Here is a 25,143-nt window from a genome sequence, read left to right as displayed (position 1 = left end):
AATCATTCTCTACATTTTATTACGTCACACTTCCTGAGTTCTGTGGAGAGTCTTCTGTGTGTCTCTTCTCCCCGAGCCTGTGTGGACTGGATCCACCCTGTAGTTGATCCTGCAGATGACCACTTACCTTTGAAATCCTGCTGACTCTGCGAGTAGCCCCAGGCACAAGTTCTGGTCCGCATTTCAATTACTTACCAGCTTGCTTCTTCCGGTGCAGTGCTCGCTAAAGCTAATGTAAAACTGCCTAAGTCCGCAGTCTCTAGAACTGTGTCATTTCGACACCCGCAGTGATGACGTCACGCCTTAGCATCGTGATTAAATCTGCATTATTTCTTTTCTCCACCATTTTGTCAAGGTTGCTGGGGATGAAAGCGGGCAAAGCTTGAGGCCACTTCAGATCGGTTTTCTGAACAGTACTTTGTGGCTCAAAATGAAGTCTTCCAGACCATGTACGTTAGTGAGAGAAACTGCAGTAGCATCTGCTGTGAATCAGTCTGTTTATACAGCGTGGGTAAAAGAAAAACTCGCCCTGTATCTGTACACCCATTGGATACAACCTATGCTGCGTTGGTAAAGCATGCTTGTTCTAAGAGAGTTTGATGGAGCTTAACCTCTATTCAAGGTTAAAAGCGGCTTCTCCCCGTCCTCCCTCCCCTTCTCCCCTCCTCCCCCATCTGAAGGGCTAAACAGAGGTTAATTGTGTGTGGCAGGGTAGCTGGGGGGTGGGGGGAATAAATGTGAACATCTTGTGCACAGACCTTAGAGCAGGAAGGACCACAGCCCACGTGACCATTTGATGGACTACCAATCAAACCGTCCAAGAAAGATCAGGGAAGGAGACGCAGATCTTCAGTTTCCCACACAGCGGATCCTCAGCACTGAATACGAGGACTCTGGCTGATTTAGGTTGCAAGTGCCGCTCAACAAACCTGTGGATTTCTGCTTAGATTCAAAGCTCTGAGAGCCATGAGCTTGTCTACCCCAGATGAAATCCACAAGCTAGGAGATTCACTTGGGAAAGATATAGGTTTCTGTGGTCTGGGAAAGTCTGAGAATGTCACTCACTCCCAGAACAGGCCCACCTTGATGTCAGACGGTGACTCAGCAGAAAACTCAAAACAGCCGAGCTTTGTGTGATCCTTCAGATGAGTTTTAATGCCAAGCTGTAGACCCCTCCCTGGAGACTCATTAATACTTTAAAAGCCTCAAAGTGCCAGTGTTAACTCTAGATCAGGTAGCAGCACGCTTTTGGTAGCTGAAATATGACTAAAGGCTTTGCTCTGGAATAGCAAAGCCTGTGCCTCTCATGTACGACTGGCACTCTGGGTCTGACTATGAAGGGCCTAAATGGTCATTTGTTTACTACCTAGCCAGAAAGGAAATTTTCCATAGCTACAGTTAACTACTAAAAATAGCGGCCTTCAGGCTTCCTCTGATACAAACAACCTCAACAGAGGATACCTGGCCTTATTTGGAAGTGTGGATTTCTATATTCCAGGAACTAAAAAGTTAGTAAGGAGACAGGGGTACAGCAGAGAGGATAGATATAGTTCAGGCAAGTGTCTCCCTGCTTTAGTGTCCCTGGTAAGTCTTTCTCAGGTCCCCAACTTGAAACAAAGATGAACAGATCACATGGCTGTCTTGCCTTGGAGACCAGATCCTGAAGCCAGTCTCCACAGTCAGGAAGGAAAGGGGTTCTGCTGTCTGGTGACTCAAGGCAAAATGAGGCTAGTTCAGTCAGGAGGCAAAACTGTCAGCACCCAGGTTTCCACGTAGCACGATGTGACCTGAAGAAAAGATGAATCGTTCAGAGGTGGGACAGAATGCAGTGGCACCCTGACTTTTAAAGCATGGGAGAGAAAGAAGAGCAGTAACAGTAAGCTGGCAAAAGCCTGAGTGCTGAGGTAGCCTAGAAATAAAATTTAACTTACTTTAAATCTATATATGTCCTAAATTAACATGATGATTTAATTAATGTTCTAAAAGAACTATACAAACTAGAAAGAAATCAATAATAATAATAAAAAAAAAAGTCTACTCTGCCATGCCCTTACTACAAATGTCTACAAAATGTTACAGAGACTGAAATGGAAACAATTACAACCACAAAAGAACACAAAGTGAATTGACTATTTAATCTGGATGGAGAGTGATGTTCTCATGTGTGCCAAACTTTAGACACCTCGCCTTCTAGGAGACAGGCAATTCTAGACAGAGTCAGAGATGAATCCAGGGCTTTCATTAAGGGAAATGTCCCCTTTCAGCCTCCTGTCCTCAGTCTGGAGGACCCACATCTTGTTCTCATGGGCCAAAGCTAGAACTGCTCCCCCAGATACAAGGGGTGGCTGTCACAGGTAGGGCCCCTTACTGTGTCTCCAGGCTTGTCAGGACTCCATTTGCATCTGAAGAATAGGACATTCCAGCTCCATGGCTTCCTTTTCCAAAGCATGGAGCTTGGAGGAGCTGCTAAGAAACCTAATCACTACGTCCTTTCATGGTGAAACTCAGTTACAGCCTCTCCTGCGTTGAAAGGCAGTCCTCCTAACATAGAAGAAGCCAACAGAGGGTCTGTGTGCTCGTCCCTGTTGTCATAGCAAAACTCTCTGCACAGGTGACTCCGTAGGTTGTCAGGACCTTGATTAGGAATAATCGTCTTGATCTATTGCTATCCCTTTGCCCCTGCAAAGGAAAAAAGAAAATTTACATGGGATACCAGGAATTTGAAGGAATTTTCTAAAGGTCTGTTAGCTACGAAAATGTAGATTTTGAGCTAGCATCTAGTCCCTTCACACAACTTTTTTTTTAAGTAAGCAAGGTGACTTTTCCAGAGCCGAAGAGATGCTAAGCCACTAAGAGCACTTGCTGCTCTTGCAGGGACCCGGAGTTCAGATCCTAACACCAGCAGCTAGCAGCTCAAAATTGACTGTAACTCCACCTCCAGGGCATCCAACACTCTCTCTAGCCTCAGCTTGCGTGAACAGACACACAGACATACACATGATAAATACATATGAGGTTTTTTTTGGGGGGGGGGTTGTTGTGTTTTGCTTTTGTTTTTTGGTTTTTGGTTTTTTGTCTTTTGTTTTTTCGAGACAGGGTTTCTCTGTGTAGCTCTGGGTGTCCTGGAACTCACTTTGTAGACCAGGTTGGCCTCGAACTCAGAAATCCGCCTGCCTCTGCCTCCCGAGTGCTGGGATTAAAGGCATGTGCCACCACGCCTGGCTTTTGTTTGTGTTTGTTTGTTTGTTTGTCTGTTTGTTTTTGGTAATATGAGTATTTTTAAAAGATGGCTTTCCCCTGTTGAACCTGAAAGGCAAAGTTAAGTAAGTCAATGGCTAGAATAAGTTATATCTAGGCTAGTATTTCCCCATAACCTGTTTCTGACCACACTACCATTATAATACCTCTTCACTGGTGGATAGTGAGGACCAGTGATGTGGTCTGGGGAATGGTCTCCCTGACTTCTTCAAGCCCAACTGAAGAGAGTGGAGACACGTTTATTTATAGAAATATGTATTTTATAAATATTAGAGATAAATGTTTATAAATTGGCTAAAATAATGAAATTGTACATTCCATTCAAATCTCTGTCACACACTAACCTAACCACTGGAACGGGTCTAGCATCCAGAATTTACTTAATGAAGAAAAGAATAGGCAAAATTTTGGTTTGCCTACAAACATCCATCCCACTACTGGGCTTTAAACAAAAAACCAAAGGAATGCAGGTTGAGAACTGTTTGCTTTTTATAATAGCATAAACTTTACTTTAAGTAAAGTACCCTAACAGAATGCATAAACTTTACCCTGAGTTAATAAATCTGCTACACACACACACACACACACGTGGCTAGGCATGAGACATAGTTCTAAAGTCAAAGAAGTATTTCTGTATTGATCTGTCTTAGTCAGGGTTTGTATTCCTGCACAAACATCATGACCAAGAAGCAAGTTGAGGAAGAAAGGGTTTATTCAGTTTACATTTCCACATCGCTGTTCATCACCAAGGAAGTCAGGACTGGGACTCAAGCAGGTAAGCAAGCTGATCCAGAGGCCATGGAGGGATGTTACTGGCTTGCTTCCCCTAGCTTGCTCAGCCTGCTCTCTCACAGAAACCAAGACCACCAGCCCAGGGATGACACCACCCACAATGGGCCCTCCTCCCTTGATCACCAACTGAAAAAATGCCTCACAGCTGGATCTCAGGGAAGCATTTCCCCAGCTGAAGCTCCTTTCTCTGCGACAACTCCAGCCTGTGTCAAGTTGACACACAAAACCAGCCAGTACATGATCCAACTTGAGCTGCCAAGCTACTGACAGGCTATGACAAGAATTCCCTGGGAGGTCATCTGATGTTTAGTGGCTGGGAAAAAAAAAATCATAAGAATTTACCTTCTTTATGGCAGTGGATACCTGTAACATACCACCAGGCTATGCTGTCACAATGGAGCCATTTGTAATTCTGGAGCAAGCCCATTCCACCAACCTTTTAGTAGCTACCAAACAAAGTTGAGCTAACTCTCTTTGAATGGGTGCCACACTCTGTTGGCATTCAGAAGAAACAAAACCCAAGTGTCTTTCTTTCCCCCTTCCTACCTCAGCTCTAGCATGCATCATCACATCTGAAGACCTTACACTGGAGTGCTGCTTAACCTCTATGCAAAGACTTCCAATAATTTCCTAAAACTCGGGGAGAATAAAACACTAAAAACTTGTTTAAAGCAAGGGAGGCCTTTAGTTTAGACCTCGGTTGTTGTGTTTTATAAAAAGATAGAAGAGAGAAGGGCTATGTTTGGTGGAGGTGTAGTCAGGTGTGAGGGGAAGGGCGTGCCTCCTTGGGCCCATGCTGAGGCACCCCATCCCCATGAGGGACCAGTCACTGTTTATTCAGGACATGGGGAGGGAAGGTAAGAGACAGGAGAGGAGAGGAGAGGAGAGGAGAGGAGACCAGCCATGAGCTCATGGAGAGAGGGGGGGAGGGGATGGGGAGAGAAAAAGCAGGAGGAGAAGACACAGGGAAAGTAAGAAGACAAGAGAGAGAGGGGAGGGGGACAAGTAGGCCCTTTTATAGTGAGTCAGGCACACCTGGCTGTTGCCAGGTAACTGTGGGGCGGAGCCTAGATAAAATGCTAACATCAGTGCCACCAACCACCTTTATTCAGCAGTTTTCTAAACAGATGGAGGCGGGGTTCAAGTACGTCTCCCTGTGATCTGAAAGTACTGAGAAGATTCTGAGTTTTCTCCCAGTGTTTTGTTATCGCTTGATTTTTTTTTCTGGGCAAGAATGTATATATTATCCATGGCCTGAAACATAAGTGTCGTAGGTTTTGTTGTTCTTCCCACAAGGGACACAGGAAGCCTGTGTATGCTTCCATTGTATTTGGCTCTTTGTCGTTGTGTTTTTCTCAAACCCTAAGAGTTTGAAGACTGACTGTAGTAAGGTCTGAGACTGGGTCACGTTGGAGACAATGTCTGATTTACCACACAGCTTCCAGCATCTTGAGAGTAAAAAAAAGTAAGGAATCCACAGTCTAGTTCTTGAAGGTGGTGGGCACATTATTTTGTGTGTACTATGAAGCCAGAATTGTCATTAAAAAAAAAAAGATTCCCATATCCATTATTAATTAACCAAGGTGCAATTATATTTGCAGTCAGCCAATTGGATTACTCTTGATTGGCTATAATTGTACGTGTCCTAGAACTAAGCGTAGTTTGAAAGTAAACAGAACAAAACAACACAAAATGAACACACTACACAGCATCTAAAGGGCCCAGGACATGGCATCCCCTGGAACACAAGATCGATCAGAGGATACGCAATCTCACGACTCCTGCATTTTTTATCAAAGGTTGCTATCAATCAAAAACACAGAGAGGAAATAATGGTTCCAGGTGAGAAACTCAGATTTGAGAACTTGAGAATATAATAATGAGTTATTTAGCAAAATATGGGCAGTACGTGCAGAAGGGGGGAGCTTCTAGGAACAGGGCAGTAAAAACTAAGTTTGTAAATAAAAGAGGAGGGAAAGTTCACTGAACCCAGATAAAAATACTGCGAGAGAGTCATCAGGGAGGGCTATGGTCTTCAAGACTGAGCACAGGCACCTGGAGGGAGCTGCACACTGCAGACCTGAACCTTATTTGCCTTTAACTCTAATTTTCAGGGCTCCCTGTTGGCTGAACCCAACAGGAACTGGATAAGGGAACCTGTTGATCCCATGTGGGGTTCGGGGGGAGCGGGGCGTGTCTCTTCCCAGAGTGGATAGCCACACAGGCTGTGAACTTGCTGAGAATCCTCTGTGCTTTTGCCTTGCTGAGACGGGATTCTTCCTAAGATAGAATTAAAACTACAGCCTCTACCCTTTTCCCAAGAATTTGTCTAACTAGTTCCAGCCCTAAAGCTCTTTAGGGCTGGTTGCATTCGAAAACTGAGTGGTGAGCTATGCTGCATCACTGGGTAAGCAACTGCTTTCTTCCTAAAGGTGTTTGCCCTGACCAGGCAACAGGAGACACTCCCACCATGTGCTAAGTCCTGGAGGGTCCACTCGGAGTGCTTTCATTCCCAGTTCACACAGAGCCAAGACCTTCTCAAAGCACACCAGTATTCCCCAGAGGCGCCTGGGACCATGAGAATCAGGCTACTTGGAACTGTGTCTAGGTATTATTTGCTGGTTTTCTTCATCCTGAAAGAGAACTCCCCCAGTGAATAATTCTTAGGCCATTCACACAGTTGAAAGCACTTGAAATGCCTCTTAACTAGGACTGGACAACTGACTTCTTTAATGAAAGGAACAATTTCCACTGAGTCCAACAGCTTTATTTCATACTCATGGAGTTAAACTACTAAGAGAAACTCAAATAAAAGCAGTCAGAGGAAAAAGACAGACCCAGGCATTTGAGGGGGGAAAGCTAGAGAGGAGGGAGGTAAAGAGATCTAAAGGTAGAAACAGGGTATCTGATCACAGCAGGAGCCAGCCTGCAGGCTGGAACTGCCAGACTTTTAGCAACGTGAATACATCACTGTCCTAAGTCCCACAGTATGATTCTTGGTGTCGAGTGCAAAGGGCCTCCAGAGGCTCAACGCTGAGTTGTACAGGATTCGTGAAGCCAGGCAAGAGTTTGTGTATTGTATGGAGCTTTCTTTGTTAAAGTAAAGGAATCAAAATCTGAACTCCCTGAGGCTCGCATGCAAATGAGGACTCTGCAACTTGAGCTTCTTGGTTTTGTGATATATCTGTCACTCAAGCATCTAGTTAGATAGATGTTACATAAGATGATAGATAGATTGATATAGATAGATAAGTTGATAGATGGTTGATAGAGACATAGATAGATTCATAGATGATAGACAGACATACATAATTGATAGATAGATACATAGAGGGTTAGAGACATAGTCAGGATTTCTATTCCTGGACAAAACATCATGACCAAGAAGCAAGTTGGGGAGAAAAGGGTTTATTCAGCTTACATTTCCACATTGCTGTTTATCATTAAAGGAAGTCAGGACTAGAACCCAAGACTATCAGCCCAGGGATGCCACCACCCATAGTGGGCCCTCCTCCCTTAATCACCAACTGAGAAAATGCCTTATAGCCGGATCTCATGTAGGCATTTCCTCAAGGAAGTCTTCTTTCTCTGTGATAATTCCAGCCTGTGTCAAGTTGACACACAAAACTAGCCAGTACACATAGATAAATAGATAGATACATAGATAGATAGATACATGAGAATTCATAGATACATAGATGGATAGATACATAGATGGATAGATAGATACATATATAGATGGATAGATAGATGATTGATAAAGACATAGATACATAGTTGATATAGATAGATAGATAGATAGATAGATAGATAGATAGATAGATAGATAGATGAGATAATTTCAGGTATTTATATCTAGAAGATATAGGCAAAAATACTTTTGAGCAGTAAATAATGAAATAATGAAGACGCCCTGCATGCACAGAGAAAGGGGAACAGGGCAAATGCTGTAACCGAATTGACAAAGGGTAAATACGACCAAATCACATCGCTAATTACACTAGGAGATGGAGCAAGACAGAGGCATGCTAAAGGCCAGTTCCTGAGGGGGAAAAACACTGAGAACTGCTTTGTGGGTCCATGCCTGGTGGAGGGTGGGGATGAGACACAGGGAGATTAGCATGTGGTGTGACGAGACAGAAGCTTTGAGAGGGATGGCGAAGAGGTTTGCCAAAGTGCTCATTGTAGTCTTACCCTGAAAAGCCTGTGGGATCCTCCAAACATAATTAAAGTAATCCCTCAATAACATGGCCCAGAAGAAAGGGGCCGTGTTCATTTCTTCTGAGTGAGAGAAGGGAGCTGTGAGGATGTCCATGCAAAGCGCCCATTGGAGTATGTATGGTTTCCATGACCAGATGGGCACAGTGGCAAAATAGGGGCAAAGTGAAGCATTGGCAGCCTTCTCCTTGATGGGCAGTGCTGAGGAATGGAGGTAAGGTCACAGGTGGAGTCCCTGAGTGCCACACAGGGAGAGCACTGGCTTGCAGTATTAGCTACTATTAAGACTGTGAAAAGAAGGTACTTTTTCAATACAATTATACTTTAGGAAGCACTAAGAGACTCAACTTCTATTTCAATCATCTACTGCGGAATACCACAGTGACCCCAAACAATAGCACTTACCTAATAACATCTCTAGATTTTATGGGTCAGGAATCTGGTCTGATCAAGAGTGTCACTCGCATGTCATAGAGCTTGACCAAGGACACATGAAAACCTGAGACCGTCAGGAGTGGAGAGCGGTGTCTTCAGTGGCTTAACCTTCTCTGACAAGTGGCTTCTGTGACCAGGATGCAGAAGTTTGGAACATGGCTGCTACCGTGATAGCATGATCACTTCATCAAGCAAGTCACTGAGGACAGCCCAGATTTGAGGACAGAAATGAGACTGCATTAATAAGAAGAGCAGCAGCAAAGACTTTACCACCTCCTTACCATAATGTCCCTATATAGAGAAACGCGAGGAATGGTCTCCAGACAGCAAGCATCTCTTGGGATACAGCTGATACCTCTGCAGCTTTGACCCCTAGTAGGCTGTCTCTTTCTGCTGTCAAGCGCATCATCTGGATATGGCACATATTGAATAGCCAGTGGCAGAATTCTAGACGTTTTAGATTCTCAAGGCTGGGTTTCCCTAGAAAAACCTTACCCATAGCATGAGTCTAGCTGAAACCTTTTAAAGTTTCAGCTTAAGTCTTCCATCTGGGAAGAGCATCCTGTTCTGTACCGGGTGAAAAGGCTCCCTATCATCCCCCCCAACCTCAGCCTCTATGGGTTTATGTCCATAAACACTGTTGTGTAGGAAAGACCATGAGAGCACTCGAGAGAATTTCAAGTTTGTGAATTATTAATGACCAGAGTTTCTAAGCTGTTTTCTGCCTTGGAGTGATTCAAGAAACTGACAGTTTCACAGGCGCATGCCTTTAATCCCAGCACTCAGGAGGCAGAGGCAGGTGGATTTCTGAGTTCGAAGTCAGCCTAGTCTACAAAGTGAGTTCCAGGACAGCCAGGACTACACAGAGAAACCCGGTCTCGGAAAAAAAGAAAGAAAGAGGGGGGGGGAAGAAGAGAAAAGAAAAGAAAAGAAAAGAAAAGAAAAGAAAAGAAAAGAAAAGAAAAGAAAAGAAAAGAAAAGAAAAGAAAAGAAAGAAAAAAGAAAGAAACCGACAAGTTTCTCACTTCCTTGTCACAGGTGTGGGAGTCCCACATGGAGATGTTCCTATCTGGGTCTCATGGGAAAGGCTACTTCTTTCCCTGTTTGGTAGATGAAGACATGACTTGACCAAAGTCTCTGGGCTGTTGGAAGGCAGTTCCAGTATGCAGTTCAGACTCTACCTCCCTACCCACTGCTCTTTCCGATGTACTTCTCTGAGCTAGCTGATAGAGCTAGAGAAGAACTTCTGTCATCTTATGCCCACGGCACAAAATTGAGTCATCAAATATAACTCCACACACGCAAAAATCTTGTCTCTCTCTGCATCTTTCATCTAGAGTTTCATCTGGGTCTTTCTGAAAACAAAGTCTGCATTTGTAGAAACAGCGCACCAAGTCTGAATGCCTCAAAATAAAGAATTTTTACACTTGTCCCAGAATAAATGGTATTCATCCTACTGAGCAAGGGCATCATGGTTTTCATCTTCAAAGGACTCTGCAAGCATCAGCAAATTAAGCCTCCTGAGTCTTCAGGCTGGCAGTTGTTTTCAGAGCATCTTGAATTCCCTAGCATGGTCGTCCGCCTCTCTATACAAATCAGCACGTCCAAATTAGAACCCACAGACCATGAAATTGTTCCCCTCCATGTGAGATAAACCCAGTGCCCTTGGCGAGTCAGCACATCCAGTGACTTATCTTAAGGACAAGGAACACACAGGAACCATCTCCCGTTTTTTTAATATTAGACAAGCATTTACAATGGCTTACAGGAACCATCTCTCATTTTTTTAAATATTAGACAAGCAAGTATTTACAATGGCTTACTGGTAGTGTGTCATCTTCAATAGTTTTTACATCATATTAAACATTACATTTTGAAATAAAGAAAAAGGATACTGCCTTTTTCAATGATTCTTTACAATTAGCACTTACTGAGACAATCAAGGATTTTTGAACTATCATCAGTCACAGATATATCTTCTGTGTCCCCTCTAAATTTAGTATTGACTCTAAATTTATCTTATTTTTGCTCTTGATTCCATAAATGAAACATTGTTATTTAAATTCTTATCCTCTGAGAATTTTACATGTGAGTACTATATTTACATCATTTCCACACCTTCTTCTTCCTCTTGGGTATCCCCTTCCCCTGGGAAAATAGTCAAAATATATTTCAGAGAGAAGATCGTCTGGAGGTTTATGAAATATATAGGGATGCTATCGGTTTCCTAATAAAAACACTACAGTTGGAGCTGAGCTGGGGGGGGGGGAGGTCTCCATTTTCTCATTGTACATGGAAACATAAAGGATCAGTTTTTATATGAAAAAAAAATGAATTAAGAACTGAAATAACTCTGCCCACTCCTATGCATGAGACTACTAGAGTGTAGTCACCTGGAGAGTGGACAGTGTCCAACACTAGTCCTTCTGAAATTATCTAGGAACCTTCCTGAAGGAAGCCTCCGTGGCCACTGATGCTGTCTTCTTGATTTGCAGATCTAGCCAGCATGAAGGCTGTGCTTCTCCTCCTGTGCGCCTTGGGAACCACTGTGGCAATCCCGGTAAATGTCCTTTCTTATGTGGTACAGCCCTCCCTCTTCTGTCTGCGTTTGGGAGCATTGTCCTTCAGATGCTGACACAGGAGTCCATCTCAAGTTCCAAGCAAGCCTAGAAAGACCCAGTCCCACACACACAAAATAAATAGTTCTTTTAGGATGGCTTTGGATTCTTCCAAATTACATTCTTTATTGCCCAAAGTATAAGTGGGATAGATAGATAGATAGATAGATAGATAGATAGATAGATAGATAGATAGATTATAGATATAGATATAGATAATTACTTATACTTTAAAAATATATATATGTTAAAACTATTTTTTCAAACAATAAGGTAAAATAAATATACAGCACAAAATGCTGTCTATCATCTTATTAGACACAGTGCACCCCAAACAAACAGCCCGGAAGAAATATTCTTTTTAAATATTTGTTTATTGTTATATGTGAGTACACTGTAACTGTCTTCAGACACACAGAAAGAGGGCATCAGATCTCATTATGGATAGTTGTGAGCCATCATGTGGTTGTTGGGAATTGAACTCAGGACCTCCGGAAGAGCAGTCAGTGCTCTTAACTACCAAGCCATCTCTCCAGGCCGCCAGGGAGAAATAACTTACAGATCTGTAGAAAAATAAAGTATTTAACATGTGTTATGTAATCATTCTCCTCCAGTATTTTCTCCAAGATCAAATGCATGCTCTCTGATTTCTCAGATTAAGACTCTCTCCTGATAATCTATAATAATGAAAACAATGTGGTAGGACTATAAATGTTATGGTGGTAATCATAGAGTGGCTGCAATCTCATCTCTGGGCTGTCCAAGAAAGTGTGCTCCAAGTAGGCATGACTAGAGCATCTGTGCTTCCTGGTCAGGCCCACTCACCCCGCCACCATCTACAAGTGATAAAGGCGCTACACTTAAGTCATACTCTTGGGACCATGTCTCAGCCTGAGCACTGTAGGGAGGTTTCCTTTTAAGACAGATCCTGTGATCATTATTGGTGTCCCACAGATGGCCTGTGTCATCTTTTATTTGTGCCGTCTGTTTTTCTTCACCCATTGGAAGGACCAACCTCCTCTAAATAGACAAGCAATTGTTCCCTCTTCTCTGGTCTAAAATTCTGTCCTTGCGTTTTAGATGAATGGGAGCTGGTTTCTGACAGCTGAGTCAGCAAAACCAAGCTCCATCACCCTGATCGAGCAGTTCACGGAAACAAAGAATTTATGACAGACGCTAAGAACCATGCCTAACTCATGTGGAGCAGTCCCGTTGAATTTACACACTGTACTCTGAAATTAGAAATATGGGACAAACTAACATAGAACAGTTCCCACAGAAACATCGTTTTTCTCCGGAAAATATGTTCTCCTTTTGGAGTGGTCACAGATTCCTCTTTGTAAACAGGCACCCAGAGTCTTTGAACCAAATGTTTGCTGGCATGCCCACACATAGACACAAGCCAGATGTTTCCTTTCTGGGACAATTTATTATAAGCAGACCCAGCCAGATGCTTAAAAGCTAAGTAACTTCACAAGACTGGCCAGTTTAAAATCCTGTAGTGTTTTCCAGCTCTGCTTGAATTAATTCTTCAGCAACTCGCAGTTTCTGCATGACAGGAAGATTCCAAGCAGACTCTCAAGAGGCTGTGAGGAATAAATATAGGCGTGACCATGATAATGAAATAGATTTCAATCACCAGAAACTTCTGAAAGAAATGAGCTGCCTGCTGTACTAGTGTGAACTTCTTGGGGCTAGGAGGAACGTGGAGGTTCAGGAGATAACGCGGATGCATACAACAAGCCTAACCTCTCCCCTACCTCTCCTGTCTCCCAGGACACTCGAGGATGAGAGGGATTTACCAAAATAGTCCCATTCTTTCTCCTTCCCCTCTTCCCTTGGCTTCTTTCAAAACATTTTCAGTGTTAATCCTCTCAGCTGAGAAGCTGGTGGGATGCAAAACAGCAGCCGAATCCTCACAGATTCTGCACCCACTCGGCTCACTTCATAGCCCACTGGCAGCCCTCAGATAGCTGCCTCGGACACTGATAGCGCATGCGCCACCATCACTACTGTCAGGGAGAGTCATTCTAACCCCTTGAACTTTACAAAAGAGTTTACACGCTCACTCTGTGTTTCTGCTCACCTTGCCAGTGGTGACGCAAGCCAGCCACTTGTCAAGCCCCAACAGAGAGTAACAAGCAGTCACCACTTGAAGGGAGACTTCTCTCTAAATCTAGTTCCTCAGCTTCCCTATGACACAGTGCATCACTGCCCATCTCTTCCTTGACGCCTGCAATCTTGAGGGAAGCCATTGCTCTTTGCAGCCAGACTCCACGGCTGCTGTTACCTACCAGGCTCCATGCCCTGTCCCACGAAATCTTTGAATTAGTTCTAAATTAAACCGCTTTTTAGTCAAAGATGTCCTGATGCATGTTGAAACCAGTGGGGACCAGAAAATAAATAAGCATTTAGCAAAAATTGTATAATCTTTTCTGCTAATTATCTGTGAGAACTTAAAAGCAGGCAAGGGGCTGGACAGTGCTATATCCCAAGGTTAATTTTGTTCTTCTTCAACTCTGTGTTAGATAACACTCTTCAAGGTTATAAAATCTGTTTTTGTCAACGTTTGAAAATTCCAAAAACTCAAGAATGATCATTATTGAAATGTTTTCAGCCAGTCTTTGTATGTATTTATGTGTGTATGTATGTATATGTATGTATATATATATACACACATGTATATATGTATATACATGTATTTCATAAATATACATATATTTATGAAAGATATATATGTATACACACACACACACACATATATATATATATATAAAACCTTTCATAAACTTGACTATAATCTTTTAGTATATTTCAGACATTTGCTTGTAGCCTAGGAAATTCTAGAGAATACCATTCATTAGTGTTATCAGTAAAGATAGAACCCAGCGCTGGTGATAATAGCAAAAACTCAGATTTTTTCAGTTGGCTTCTATATATTAGTAACATAAAGTCTTCACTTTTTCAGACAAGTACAAGATTTCTCTCTGACCATTCCAACCCAACTACTGCAACACTGGTGACACCAGAAGACGCTACAGTCCCCACTGTCGGGGTTGAAGCTACAGCAGACATAGAAAACCATCCCAATGACAAGGTAAAAATAATCATTATATTAATGCCATCGTTTATCATTTTTCCTGAGAATTCAGTATCAAAGCATCCTTACAAGGGTAATATATTGGATGTGTTTATGAAAAGATAAATTGCTTCTGTGGGGTGGAGTTTAGACAGAATGCTAACAATAGTCGGGCAGTGGTGGCGAACACCTTTAATCCCAGCACTTGGGAGGCAGTGGCAGGCGGATTTCTGAATTCTTGGCCAGACTGGTCTACAGAGTGAGTTCCAGGACAGCCAGGGCTACACAGAGAAACCCTGTCTCAAAAAAACAACAAAAAAAGAATGCTAACAATATTCATTTCTAAGTTTCATTTTGTAAGTGCGATAACCATACAAATTCTCTGTAAACACTAGAAGTCGTGGTGACTAATAGTGTGCTTGCTGCAGTGAAGCACTCTACAACCATTTCCTTTTACAAAAGTCAAAGTCAGGCTAACCCTGTGCTCTAGAATGGAAAGAACAACATGAATATGTTCACATGATAATGTCTGAAGAAACAGAAGGAAGAATTTTTTTTTTTTTTTTTTTTTTTTTTTTTTTTTGAGACAGGGTTTCTCTGTGTAGCCCTGGCTGTCCTGGAACTCACTTTGTAGACCAGGCTGGCCTCGAACTCAGAAATCCGCCTGCCTCTGCCTCCTGAGTGCTGGGATTAAAGGCGTGCGCCACCACGCCCGGCTAGAATTTTTTTTTTAAAGATTTATTTTATTTACATGAGTACATTGTAGCTGTCTTCAGACACACACTAGAAGAGAGCATCAGATCCCATTACAGATGGTTGTGAGCCACCATGTGGTTGCTGGGAATTGAACTCAGGACCTTTGGAAGAGCAGGCAGTGCTCTTAACTGCTGAGCTATCTCTCCAGCCCAGGAAGAATGTTTAATGCTAGCTTTGTAGAGATAAATAAGAATACCATGTCATTTGTTTCATTTAAGGCTGAAAAACCTTCAGCACTGAATTCAGAAGAGGAAACTCATGAACAGTCAACAGAGCAGGACAAAACCTATAGCTTCGAGGTGGACCTGAAGGATGAGGAGGATGGAGATGGGGATTTAAGTGTAGATCCAACGGAAGAAACACTAGCGCTGGATCTACAAGAAGGTACAAGTGAGCCTCAACAGAAAAGTCTCCCGGAGAACGGCGATTTCCCCCCGACGGTGTCCACTTCCTTTGTGGATCCTAACCAACGTGCAAACATCACAAAGGGAGAGGAGAGTCAGGAGCAACCTGTAAGTGACTCACACCAGCAACCGAATGAGAGCAGCAAGCAAACCCAAGATTTAGTGGCTGAAGAAAGCCAGACACAAGTTCCAGACATTCCCAATGAAGAAGAGGAAGAAGAAGAGGACGAAGAAGAGGAAGAGCCTGAAGACATTGGTGCCCCCAGGGATAACCAAGAGGAGGGAAAAGAATCTCTGGAGGAGCAGCCTACCAGCAAGTGGGAAGGAAACGGAGACCAATCTGATGACACCTTAGAAGAGTCCAGTCAGCCCACTCAGCTAAGCAAGACAGAGAAGCATCAATCTGCGCAAGGAAACCAAGGGCAGGAGAGCGACTCTGAGGCAGAAGGGGAGGACAAGGCTGCAGGCAGCAAGGAACACATTCCACATACAGAGCAGCAGGACCAAGAAGGGAAAGCTGGCCTTGAAGCTACTGGCAACCAGAAGGACACTGATGAGAAGGCCGTTTCCACAGAACCTACCGATGCTGCCGTGGTGCCTCGGAGTCACGGAGCTGGTGATAACGGGGGCGGGGATGACTCTAAGCATGGTGCAGGCGATGACTACTTCATCCCCAGCCAGGAATTCCTAGAGGCTGAAAGGATGCATTCCCTCTCCTATTACCTCAAATATGGCGGCGGCGAGGAGACAACCACTGGCGAGAGTGAAAACCTGAGGGAATCTGCAGACAACCAAGAGGTGAGCTTACTGACAAGGATGCTTGTCCAGTCGGTCGAGAATAGTCGTAGCTGCTCCCCACATCCCCGCACCCTGGTGTGCGTGTTTATAGCAGGACTTACTAAAATACAGGGCAGGGTGAGCATCCTCATCTGACGCGACTGAGAACAAAAGCATTGTGATTGTTTTTTTGTTTTTGTTTTAATTTGGAAATTGCATGTACATAACGAAATACCTGGAAAATAGAGTCCAAGTTTAAGCACAAATTTTTTTCATTTTACACACTCTCTCTATGTGCTGTATATAACTTACGTGTAATTTTGTATGATATTTTTACGTGTCTCTCTTTTTTGGGGGGGTTGGTTTTTTGAGACAGGGTTTCTCTGTATAGCCCTGGCTGTCCTGGAACTCACTTTGTAGACCAGGCTGGCCTCGAACTCAGAACTCTACCTGCCTCTGCCTCCCGAGTGCTGAGATTAAAGGTGTGCGCCACCATGCCTGGCTTATGTGTCTCTTTTAACTGTGACCTGTCAGCACTCAACCAGTAGTTGGATTTTGGAGAATTACATATTTCAAGCACTCAGATTATGGATTCTCACCTTGTACAATTATATCTTTTTCTGCCTGCCTCCATCATTAGACTGAAAACAACATGTTTTATGTGGCCTCCCAAATTCAAGGTGACCTTGAATTTGAGTGACAGTTATTTGAGAAGTACGAGAAACAAAGAGCTAGAAATGTTAAACATTGCACAGGGGAGGAAAAGAAGCTAACAAGGAGACCCTCATTAAGTTCATAAAATAACAAACAAACAAAACACAACCCTTCTAAGCATTATTCCACTCGGGAGCCAGGGAGCTGTCACACTTGTTTTGTCTGAGCCTTGCTGCCTTACCAGAGAGGCCATAACTCCCCAGCACGTCCAGCCCGTCCTTTGAACAGACCACGTGAATGTCTACAGTTATGGGAGCTCAGAAGTGCAGACAGTAGGATTAGAAATCCCTGTTGCTGCCTGGTGGTGGTTGTGCAGCCCTTTGATCCCAGCACTCCAGAGGCAGAGGCAGAGGCAACCAGGTCTCTGAGTTCAAGGCCAGCCTGTGATACAGATTGAGTTTCAGGACATCCTGGTGTACAGAGTGGGTTTCAGGACTCAGATAAACCCTGTCTCTGAAATAAAGAAATAAAACAATCACACAAAAACTCCGTCCCTGGAGCTGGCTGGAGAATGAGCCTGCTGTCTCAAAAGTGGCTCACTCTGATCCCGCTGAGCCACTGAGTCTCTCAGAAAACCCCCAACAGACTCAGAAAGACAGCAACATTTGTAAAATTAACCATAAAAATTAAAAGTACTGCACTATTAAGCAAACCCCCCCCCCCCCGATGAAAACGCAGAAGTTACAGTAGGGAGAAAGGATTCTGCTTTGCTTTTAGTGGTTTAATCGCCTTGGACTTTCTGGCAACTCCCTAGCAGCACTCCATAGAAACTGACCCTGTCTGGGGTGGCAAGAATCCATGTAGGTGACTGATGGACCCCCCATTCTCAGGACAGAATCCCAAGATAATATTATGGAGACAATGCTCTCCCAACTCTGACGGAGTGATCCTATCTCACATGGGGAGACTCTTGCTCTCCAAGGGCTACTGTCTCACTCTGCAGTTGCAGGGGTTTCCCAGTTGAGATCTGAACATGCACAGCTCTGTGGAGGTATGCAGAGCTTTGTGGAGGTATGCACAGCTCTGTGGAGGTATGCAGGGCTTTACTGAGGTATACACGGCTCTGTAGTGTTAGGCACAGCTTCTTCAGAGGTATGCATGGCTCCATGGAGGTATGTACCTAACACAGTAAGACAGAAAGCAAATTACTGCTCTCTTGAGAACACTGAAATTCTGCTCTTGCTCTTTTCAAAGGCCAAGAAAGCTGAGAGCTCACCAAATGCTGAACCTTCAGATGAGGGCAACTCAAGGGGGCACAGTGCTGGTGAGTGGACACTGTGTGAGCTGCAGCTGGTCCAGGAGGGATGGAGTCTGCCATTTGGGTTAGCACCCCTTCCATTATGACCCAGAAATCCACGTCTCCAGCCTCCCCAAGGAAATAGTTCATAAAGTGTTGGTATTTCTAATATGTGTTGATAAACTTTGGGTCATTGTGCTTACAAATTGAAAGACCTGTTGAGATTGTATACAAAACGATCTGTATCCCACCCACCCCCAGACCCTGCCCCACTTTCAGCTCTGAGAAGGACTGATTCTGCTACTTATTCTCAAACCCATTCTTCCCTACCATGAATATCTTTAATCTCAGTAAATTAAATTCCCTGGCTTATCTTCAGACCTCTCTGCACCTCGTTTCCTACACCTGAGATTCTGAGGGTCTCAGGCAAGCCAAGAAAAGCTCTGGCCCTCTTCCAGCTCCAACCCAGTCTGTTGTAAGAAGGTATCTAAACTCCTGTGCACACATCTGATGCCAGAGAGTCCATCTGCAGATTAGCACATCAATTAAAGTGGTTCCCAGCATCTTCCTGCTCTCCTGTTCTCTGGAATCTGACTTCCTGTCTTGTTTTGTTACAATGATGCCGACAGTCTGTTTGACTGCGTGTTTAATACACAATTTCTCTGTGTCTCTGTTCCCTTTCCAATCTTTCCTGTTAGGTTCTTGCACGAACTTCCAATGTAAAAGGGGACACATTTGCAAAACCGATCCACAAGGGAAACCTCACTGTGTTTGCCAAGATCCAGAGACTTGTCCCCCTGCAAAAATCCTTGATCAGGTAAGTATTCTGAAGAATGGTCCCCGAGATACACCAAAACTCTAGTTTCTCGAGTGGAAATAGTTTGCAATTGAATCTGTTTTATGAGTGGGGACGCAAGTTATTTAATATTTGAAGCAATATTGAAAGGGAACAGATACCACAGAAATCAAAGTATTTCAACTGTGCCATAAAAAATGAAGAGTGGGGCCGAGGAGATGGCCCAGTGGGAAAAGCCTTCTGTGTAGGTCTAAGGATGGGAGGTGGGATTCCCAGTACCCACATAACTGCTAGGTGGGAGTGGTAACTCTGGGACACTCAGAAGGCAGAGATGGGACTCACTGGAAAAAGCTGACTGGGAAGACTAGTGGTATAGACGAGCTCTGCGTTCAACTGAGAGAGTCTGCCTTAGCAAATAAGGTGGGGAGAGATCAAAGAGAACTCCCCCCTCCCATCAGCATATGTCCCTCCCACCAGCAGCCTAAGCCCTGCCCACCAGCAGTCTAAGACCCGCCCACCAGCAGTCTAAGACCCGCCCATCTTCAGCTAAGGTTCTCCCAACATCAGCCTACGCCTCCCCCCCCATACATGCATGTGCATCTCTGTGCATACATATGAAACACAGAGTGAAGTGTGTGCATTATACCCGAAGCACATAAAATATTTATATTTCAATTTTAAAAGATGGCGCTAGCATTTGAAGAGGAGAAATTTTGAATTCCTTCTATCCTTGGGACATTCACAATTACAGTTCTATGGAGATCTATCAGGAGCTAAGTTACCACCGTTAGTTTAACTTAGTAGATTTTTTTTTATGTGTGCCAAATTGGAGAATCGCTATGTTTACAGACTCTGCCAGAGCACATCTTTGGCACAGCACATTTACCAGGTGTTCTGTGAGTTCCAGGTAAGCATTCTCCAGTGAGTATCTGGTTCCATCTCCGCTCCTTGCTTTCCTTATCTAGGCTTGTGGCACTGATAACCAGACCTACGCCAGCTCCTGTCACCTGTTTGCTACCAAGTGCAGGCTGGAGGGGACCAAAAAGGGACACCAACTGCAGCTGGATTACTTCGGAGCTTGCAAATGTGAGACACTGACCACTAACTGCCAAACATCACTTGTGGGTGGATTTGGGGTGATGTCTGTGCCTCTCTGAATTCTACATATATTGACCAAAACAAGTTCATATAGTTATGAGAGCAGACTGAAATTAAGACCGACTCAGGAATTCCCGGTCCTGATCATAGGAGATTCCGATTCTACGAGACCACGTGGGAAGCATAGTTTTACTTTACTATTTGTTTTTTGTTTTTTCAAGAAACTTAGACAATTCCAATCCTCCCCGCCCCATCAAGTTCAGAGGCACCATTGTAATAAGCACTTACATACATGAAAGATGGGGATTTTCTGAAGTCTTCCTCCCGAGTTAACTCCTTTGTCGAGAAATGTATGGCAGTAAATTCTTCCAGAAGTTGCGGAATGCCATCTCCCAGGATTTTCTCAGTTGTGTCTGGCTCCCCTGCCTCTTCCACACTAGTACAGCCCACTCAGTGCTTCTGCTTCTCCTCAGTTTCCACACACATAAGAGTATGTCTGTTGGGTTACTTGATGATAAATGTTAGCCTCTGACTTGCTTTGTCTGTTAATGTAGACAAATTCATCTATGCACATTCTAAGCAGAAGTCCATGGAGGCTGGTATGTTGCTCTGTGTTCTCTGAGCTTGTCACCACACACTCTGAAGCCTTGTGTTGAGGTAGTAGCCACATAGTTGAGCCCCGGGGAGATAGTGATGAAATGAACCCTCTTGGCAGCTGGTACAGGCTTGGGTGGTCTGGGAACAGGCGTGGGCCTCTTTAAATGCAGAGATGTAGCGTGATTTGCTACTGAACCGGAGCTCAGCTCCACGTTATCTTCTGGGGCTCAACAACACCCGGAGTGATCTCCATGTCTCTAAATTCCTGGTCCTTTAGTTTTCTTTCTTTCTTTCTTTCTTTTTTTCTTTTTGAGTTTTCAAGTCAGGGTTTCTCTGTGTAGCCCTGGCTCTCCTGAAACTCACTCTGTAGACCAAGCTGGCCTTGGACTCAGAAATCCACCTGCCTCTGCTTCCCAAGTGCTGGGATTAAAGGCATGTGTCACCACTGCCCAGCTTAAATTCCTGGTCTTTAATTCTACAGCAGTGGTCCTCAGTCCTTTGCAGCATGTTAAAATTATGTAGAGTTCTCTTAAAACATCCTGATACCCAAGCACAAAAAATACCCAACAACTTGGAGTATGCAAGGGCCTCCTGTGACTTGTTATTTCAAGTATGCTCACATGTTTTCTGCTTACCACAGCTATTCCTCCCTGTACGGACTTTGAAGTGGCTCAGTTTCCCCTGCGGATGAGAGACTGGCTCAAAAACATCCTCATGCAGCTTTATGAACCAAATCCTAAACATGGCGGCTATCTCAATGAAAAGCAAAGAAGCAAAGTAAGCTACCTGGGTCTGCCGCCCAAGTGTGTCTCCTCAGGACCTGGGTGGGGAAGGGCGTGGTAGGAGCACTGCTTGGCAGAGGAAGCCTTCTCTGCTTTTCTGCGTATGGTTAGCCTACACACATTAACATTGTGCAGTGGTCACCTTCCACGTCACAACCTTCCTAACATGGCCAAACCGCCCACATTCTACTCAAGGGCCATGGCCTGGAAAATGTCTCTTTAGTTGTGTCTACAGAAAGCTGTGATGGAGCAAAGTAAACAAATTCAGCATTTATCAGTCTTTCCATGACTGGAACAAATACTAGAAATTGCACAACTTAATAGAAAGAAGACAAGTCCCTTGGCTCACTGTTTCGGGAGTTTAAGTTTGTGACTGAGATCGACTGTGTTGCTTTGGGCCTGTGAGGAGATGGTATCCAGTGGCTGGGAACATGTATTCACTTCATGGTGAACCAAGGAGTAAAACAAAAAAGAGGTGCTGGGCTCCCCATATCCCGTTCAAGGGTGGGCCCCATATGACCTGGAAACTTCCAACTAGGCACTATCTCTGAACAGTTCCACCACCTCCATGAGTGCCCTGGGCTGGGGACTAAGTCCTTGGCGGTTTAGTCATGGGCCTTTGGAGGACATTGTTTTCCAAGTCTCAACAGGTTTAAATCTAACATTTCTGCCCTCATAGGCCAGTCATGAATTCTGCCATAAGGAGAATTAATTGCTCACAATGTCAGCAACATGTTAAGGTTTAAAAGTGCAGTACATTGATCCCAGAAGTTTCAAGAGAAGATTCATTCATCAGGTAGTTATTGAATACATCCTAGATGCCAGAATTGACCTAAGTTCTGAAGATACAGCAACAGACACATAAAATTTCCACCTTAAGATGTTTACATTCAAGGCAAAGGGACAGATCACTATAAAAAATATGTTTGTGTATACACAATGTCTGGCAATAAACTGGAATTTTATTCTGATGAGATATTTTAAAACAAAAATAAAGATGAAGAAAGGCAGGCTGGCTGGCTGGCTGGCTATATTGATTAGAATCTAATTTATTTGAAACAGGCTTCATGCCCTGGGCAGGTTTTCCTCTGTCTGTTACCTTTCAAGTAAGAGTGGCGCGTGACAGTCCTACAACAGTCACCTGGTAGCTGACCAACTTCTCCCGTCTTAATCTCAGGTCAAGAAAATTTACCTGGATGAGAAGAGACTCTTGGCTGGAGACCATCCCATTGAACTTCTCTTGAGGGACTTTAAGAAAAACTACCACATGTATGTGTATCCTGTGCACTGGCAGTTTAATGAACTGGACCAGCATCCTGCAGACAGGTAGAAACCCTTTACATTTTCTGGTGTAATGATATCTCTGTGAAACAGAATTGAGACCCAGTTGGGAACATGTCCAGCTTCATTTTCAAATACTAAATATAAACCATCGTGTTAGGAATCTAATTAAAAATCACTTAGAAAATAATTGAACGTGGCAACAGCACAGCTCCCGAATCACCATAGTGAGTTTCCTTATTAAATCTCTGCTCCCCCACAAAAATGCCTTCAGTTCCCAACTCTTGAACTAAACCCCCAAGGTAATCTATCGGCCCAACTTGGGCCAAGTGCCACTTCTAGTACAATCCAGGCTGGCCAGGAAGTGAGAGGCAGCTCTCACAAGCACAAGCTCTGGCTGCACATTCAGAGACTGGGATTGGAGGGTTCCCAGTGAAGGGGTGAGCCTCGGGCACCATAACCTGTTCTTGCCCGCAGCTTTTTGGTTGGCCCACACAGTGACTTTGTAGAAGGGAATGTCCTCGGTGATCGAGACTTAAGCCTTCAAGCACAAGCCAGGCAGTTCGCTGACTGTCACTGTCCTCTTGCAGGATCTTGACACACTCTGAGCTTGCTCCTCTGCGAGCTTCCCTGGTGCCCATGGAACACTGCATAACTCGCTTCTTTGAGGAGTGTGACCCCAACAAGGATAAGCACATCACCTTGAAGGAATGGGGCCACTGCTTTGGAATTAAAGAGGGTAAGTTCATCACCAAAGAACAATGTCTTCAGATGATCACTATGTCCTGTGGCCTTACAGCAAGATCCTGTGTGTGTGTGTGTGTGTGTGTGGTGTGTGTGCATGAGTGAGTGTGTGCATGTGTTCACGTTTGGACATGCATATGTGTATACATGCACAAGGAGGCAGAAAACAACCTCAGTTGTCTTTCCTCTGGTGCTATCTACTTTTTTCTGGGTTTTTTTGTTTGTTTGTTTGTTTGTTTGTTTTTGTTTTTGTTTAGGCCAAGTCTTTCATAGGCCTAGAATAGCTGGCCAGTAAGTCCTAGAGTATTTACCATTTTCTTCCTACTGCTGGTATCACAAGCAGGCACTACCACATCGGCTTTTTTATGCGGGTTCTGGATACCAAACTCAGATCTCCATGCTTGCAAAGCATGCATGTTACCTACTGAGCTAGGTCAAGCTGCCACCACCTCCAGGCCATTTCTCACTGCCTTGGTGCACAGCGAAAATGAGTATCCACTGGGAAGTCAGTGGTTAAACCTGAGAAAGCCACTCAAAGCCAGAGATCTGTGCTGAATCTCAGAAGGAAAGACTTTACATCTTGGTTAACTTGAGGACAGGTCAAACCTTTCAAAGTCACTCGGGGATAAAGGAGCAAGCTTCTGACAGGGTGAAGTGTCTGTGACACTTGGAACTCAGAACCCACCAGCTCAACACAGAATCTCACATCACAAGCACGGCCTAGGTATTATTCCTTGATTGGCTGATAGCTGTATCTTCAGTAACAGGTGAAAGCAAAGATGGTTTTTATTACTCTTACAATAGCAAATTTAGATTTACACACTATTGTACTGTGTTGTATCTTAATCTACTTCCTTTCCTTTTCTTAAGATTTGACTTTCATGAGTCAAAATTCTATTAGTAATCAATTATGAGATATGCCCCAACAGTGTGCATTGAAACTGTTCATAGAATGTAAATCAAATCAATATGAACATCTGAGAGAAAAGGGGACATACAAACAGACAGACAGAGACAGAGAGAAAAATTGTTGGACCAAGAAGATGGTTCCTTCAATACACTATTTGTCATGTGAGCATGAAGACCTGAGTTTGGTCCCTAGCACCCGTGTAAGAACGCCAGGCATGTTGGCAAGGATTTATCATCATAGTGCTGACAGGGTCTCTGCGGCTTCCTGGATAGCAAGTCTAGTCTCCTTACAAAGTTCCAGACCATAGAGAGGCCACATCTCAAGATGGGTAAAGGGACTGGAGAGACAGCTCAGTGGTTCAGAGTACTTGCTGCTCTAGAAGAGGACCCAGCTCAACTCCCAGCAGTAAGTAGAGGTTCACAACTGCCTGCAGATGCAGTTCTTAGGGACTTGATAGTTCTGGCCTCTAAAGGCCCCTGAATACATGTGATGCACACATCTGCACTCAGGAACACACAGATGCATACTCATAAAAGACAAAATAATATTTGCTGTGTGTGTGTGTATGTGCGTGTATCTGTGTGTATCTGTGTGTGCCTCTGTGTGTGTGTGTGTGTGTGTGTGTGTGTGTGTGTGTGTGTGTGTGT

The 25,143-nt window shown here is 43.9% G+C and overlaps 1 protein-coding gene across 1 annotated transcript in view; it reads left to right on the top strand.

The window, feature by feature from the left end:
* Positions 1-25,143, top strand: part of Sparcl1 (SPARC like 1) — a 34,215-nt gene that overhangs the window by 4,593 nt on the left and 4,479 nt on the right. The window contains exons 2-10 of the mRNA XM_021162708.2: positions 11,199-11,263; positions 14,290-14,418; positions 15,375-16,358; positions 18,246-18,315; positions 18,987-19,105; positions 20,050-20,170; positions 21,420-21,556; positions 22,739-22,887; positions 23,433-23,581. Coding sequence (XP_021018367.1) covers positions 11,210-11,263; positions 14,290-14,418; positions 15,375-16,358; positions 18,246-18,315; positions 18,987-19,105; positions 20,050-20,170; positions 21,420-21,556; positions 22,739-22,887; positions 23,433-23,581 — 1,912 coding nt within the window. The 5' untranslated portion in view covers positions 11,199-11,209. The remainder of the gene's footprint in view (positions 1-11,198; positions 11,264-14,289; positions 14,419-15,374; positions 16,359-18,245; positions 18,316-18,986; positions 19,106-20,049; positions 20,171-21,419; positions 21,557-22,738; positions 22,888-23,432; positions 23,582-25,143) is intronic.

The sequence above is a fragment of the Mus caroli genome, chromosome 5 (assembly GCF_900094665.2).
Source record: "Mus caroli chromosome 5, CAROLI_EIJ_v1.1, whole genome shotgun sequence".
Taxonomy (NCBI): Eukaryota; Metazoa; Chordata; class Mammalia; order Rodentia; family Muridae; genus Mus; species Mus caroli.
This window is presented reverse-complemented; position numbering and strand designations above follow the sequence as displayed.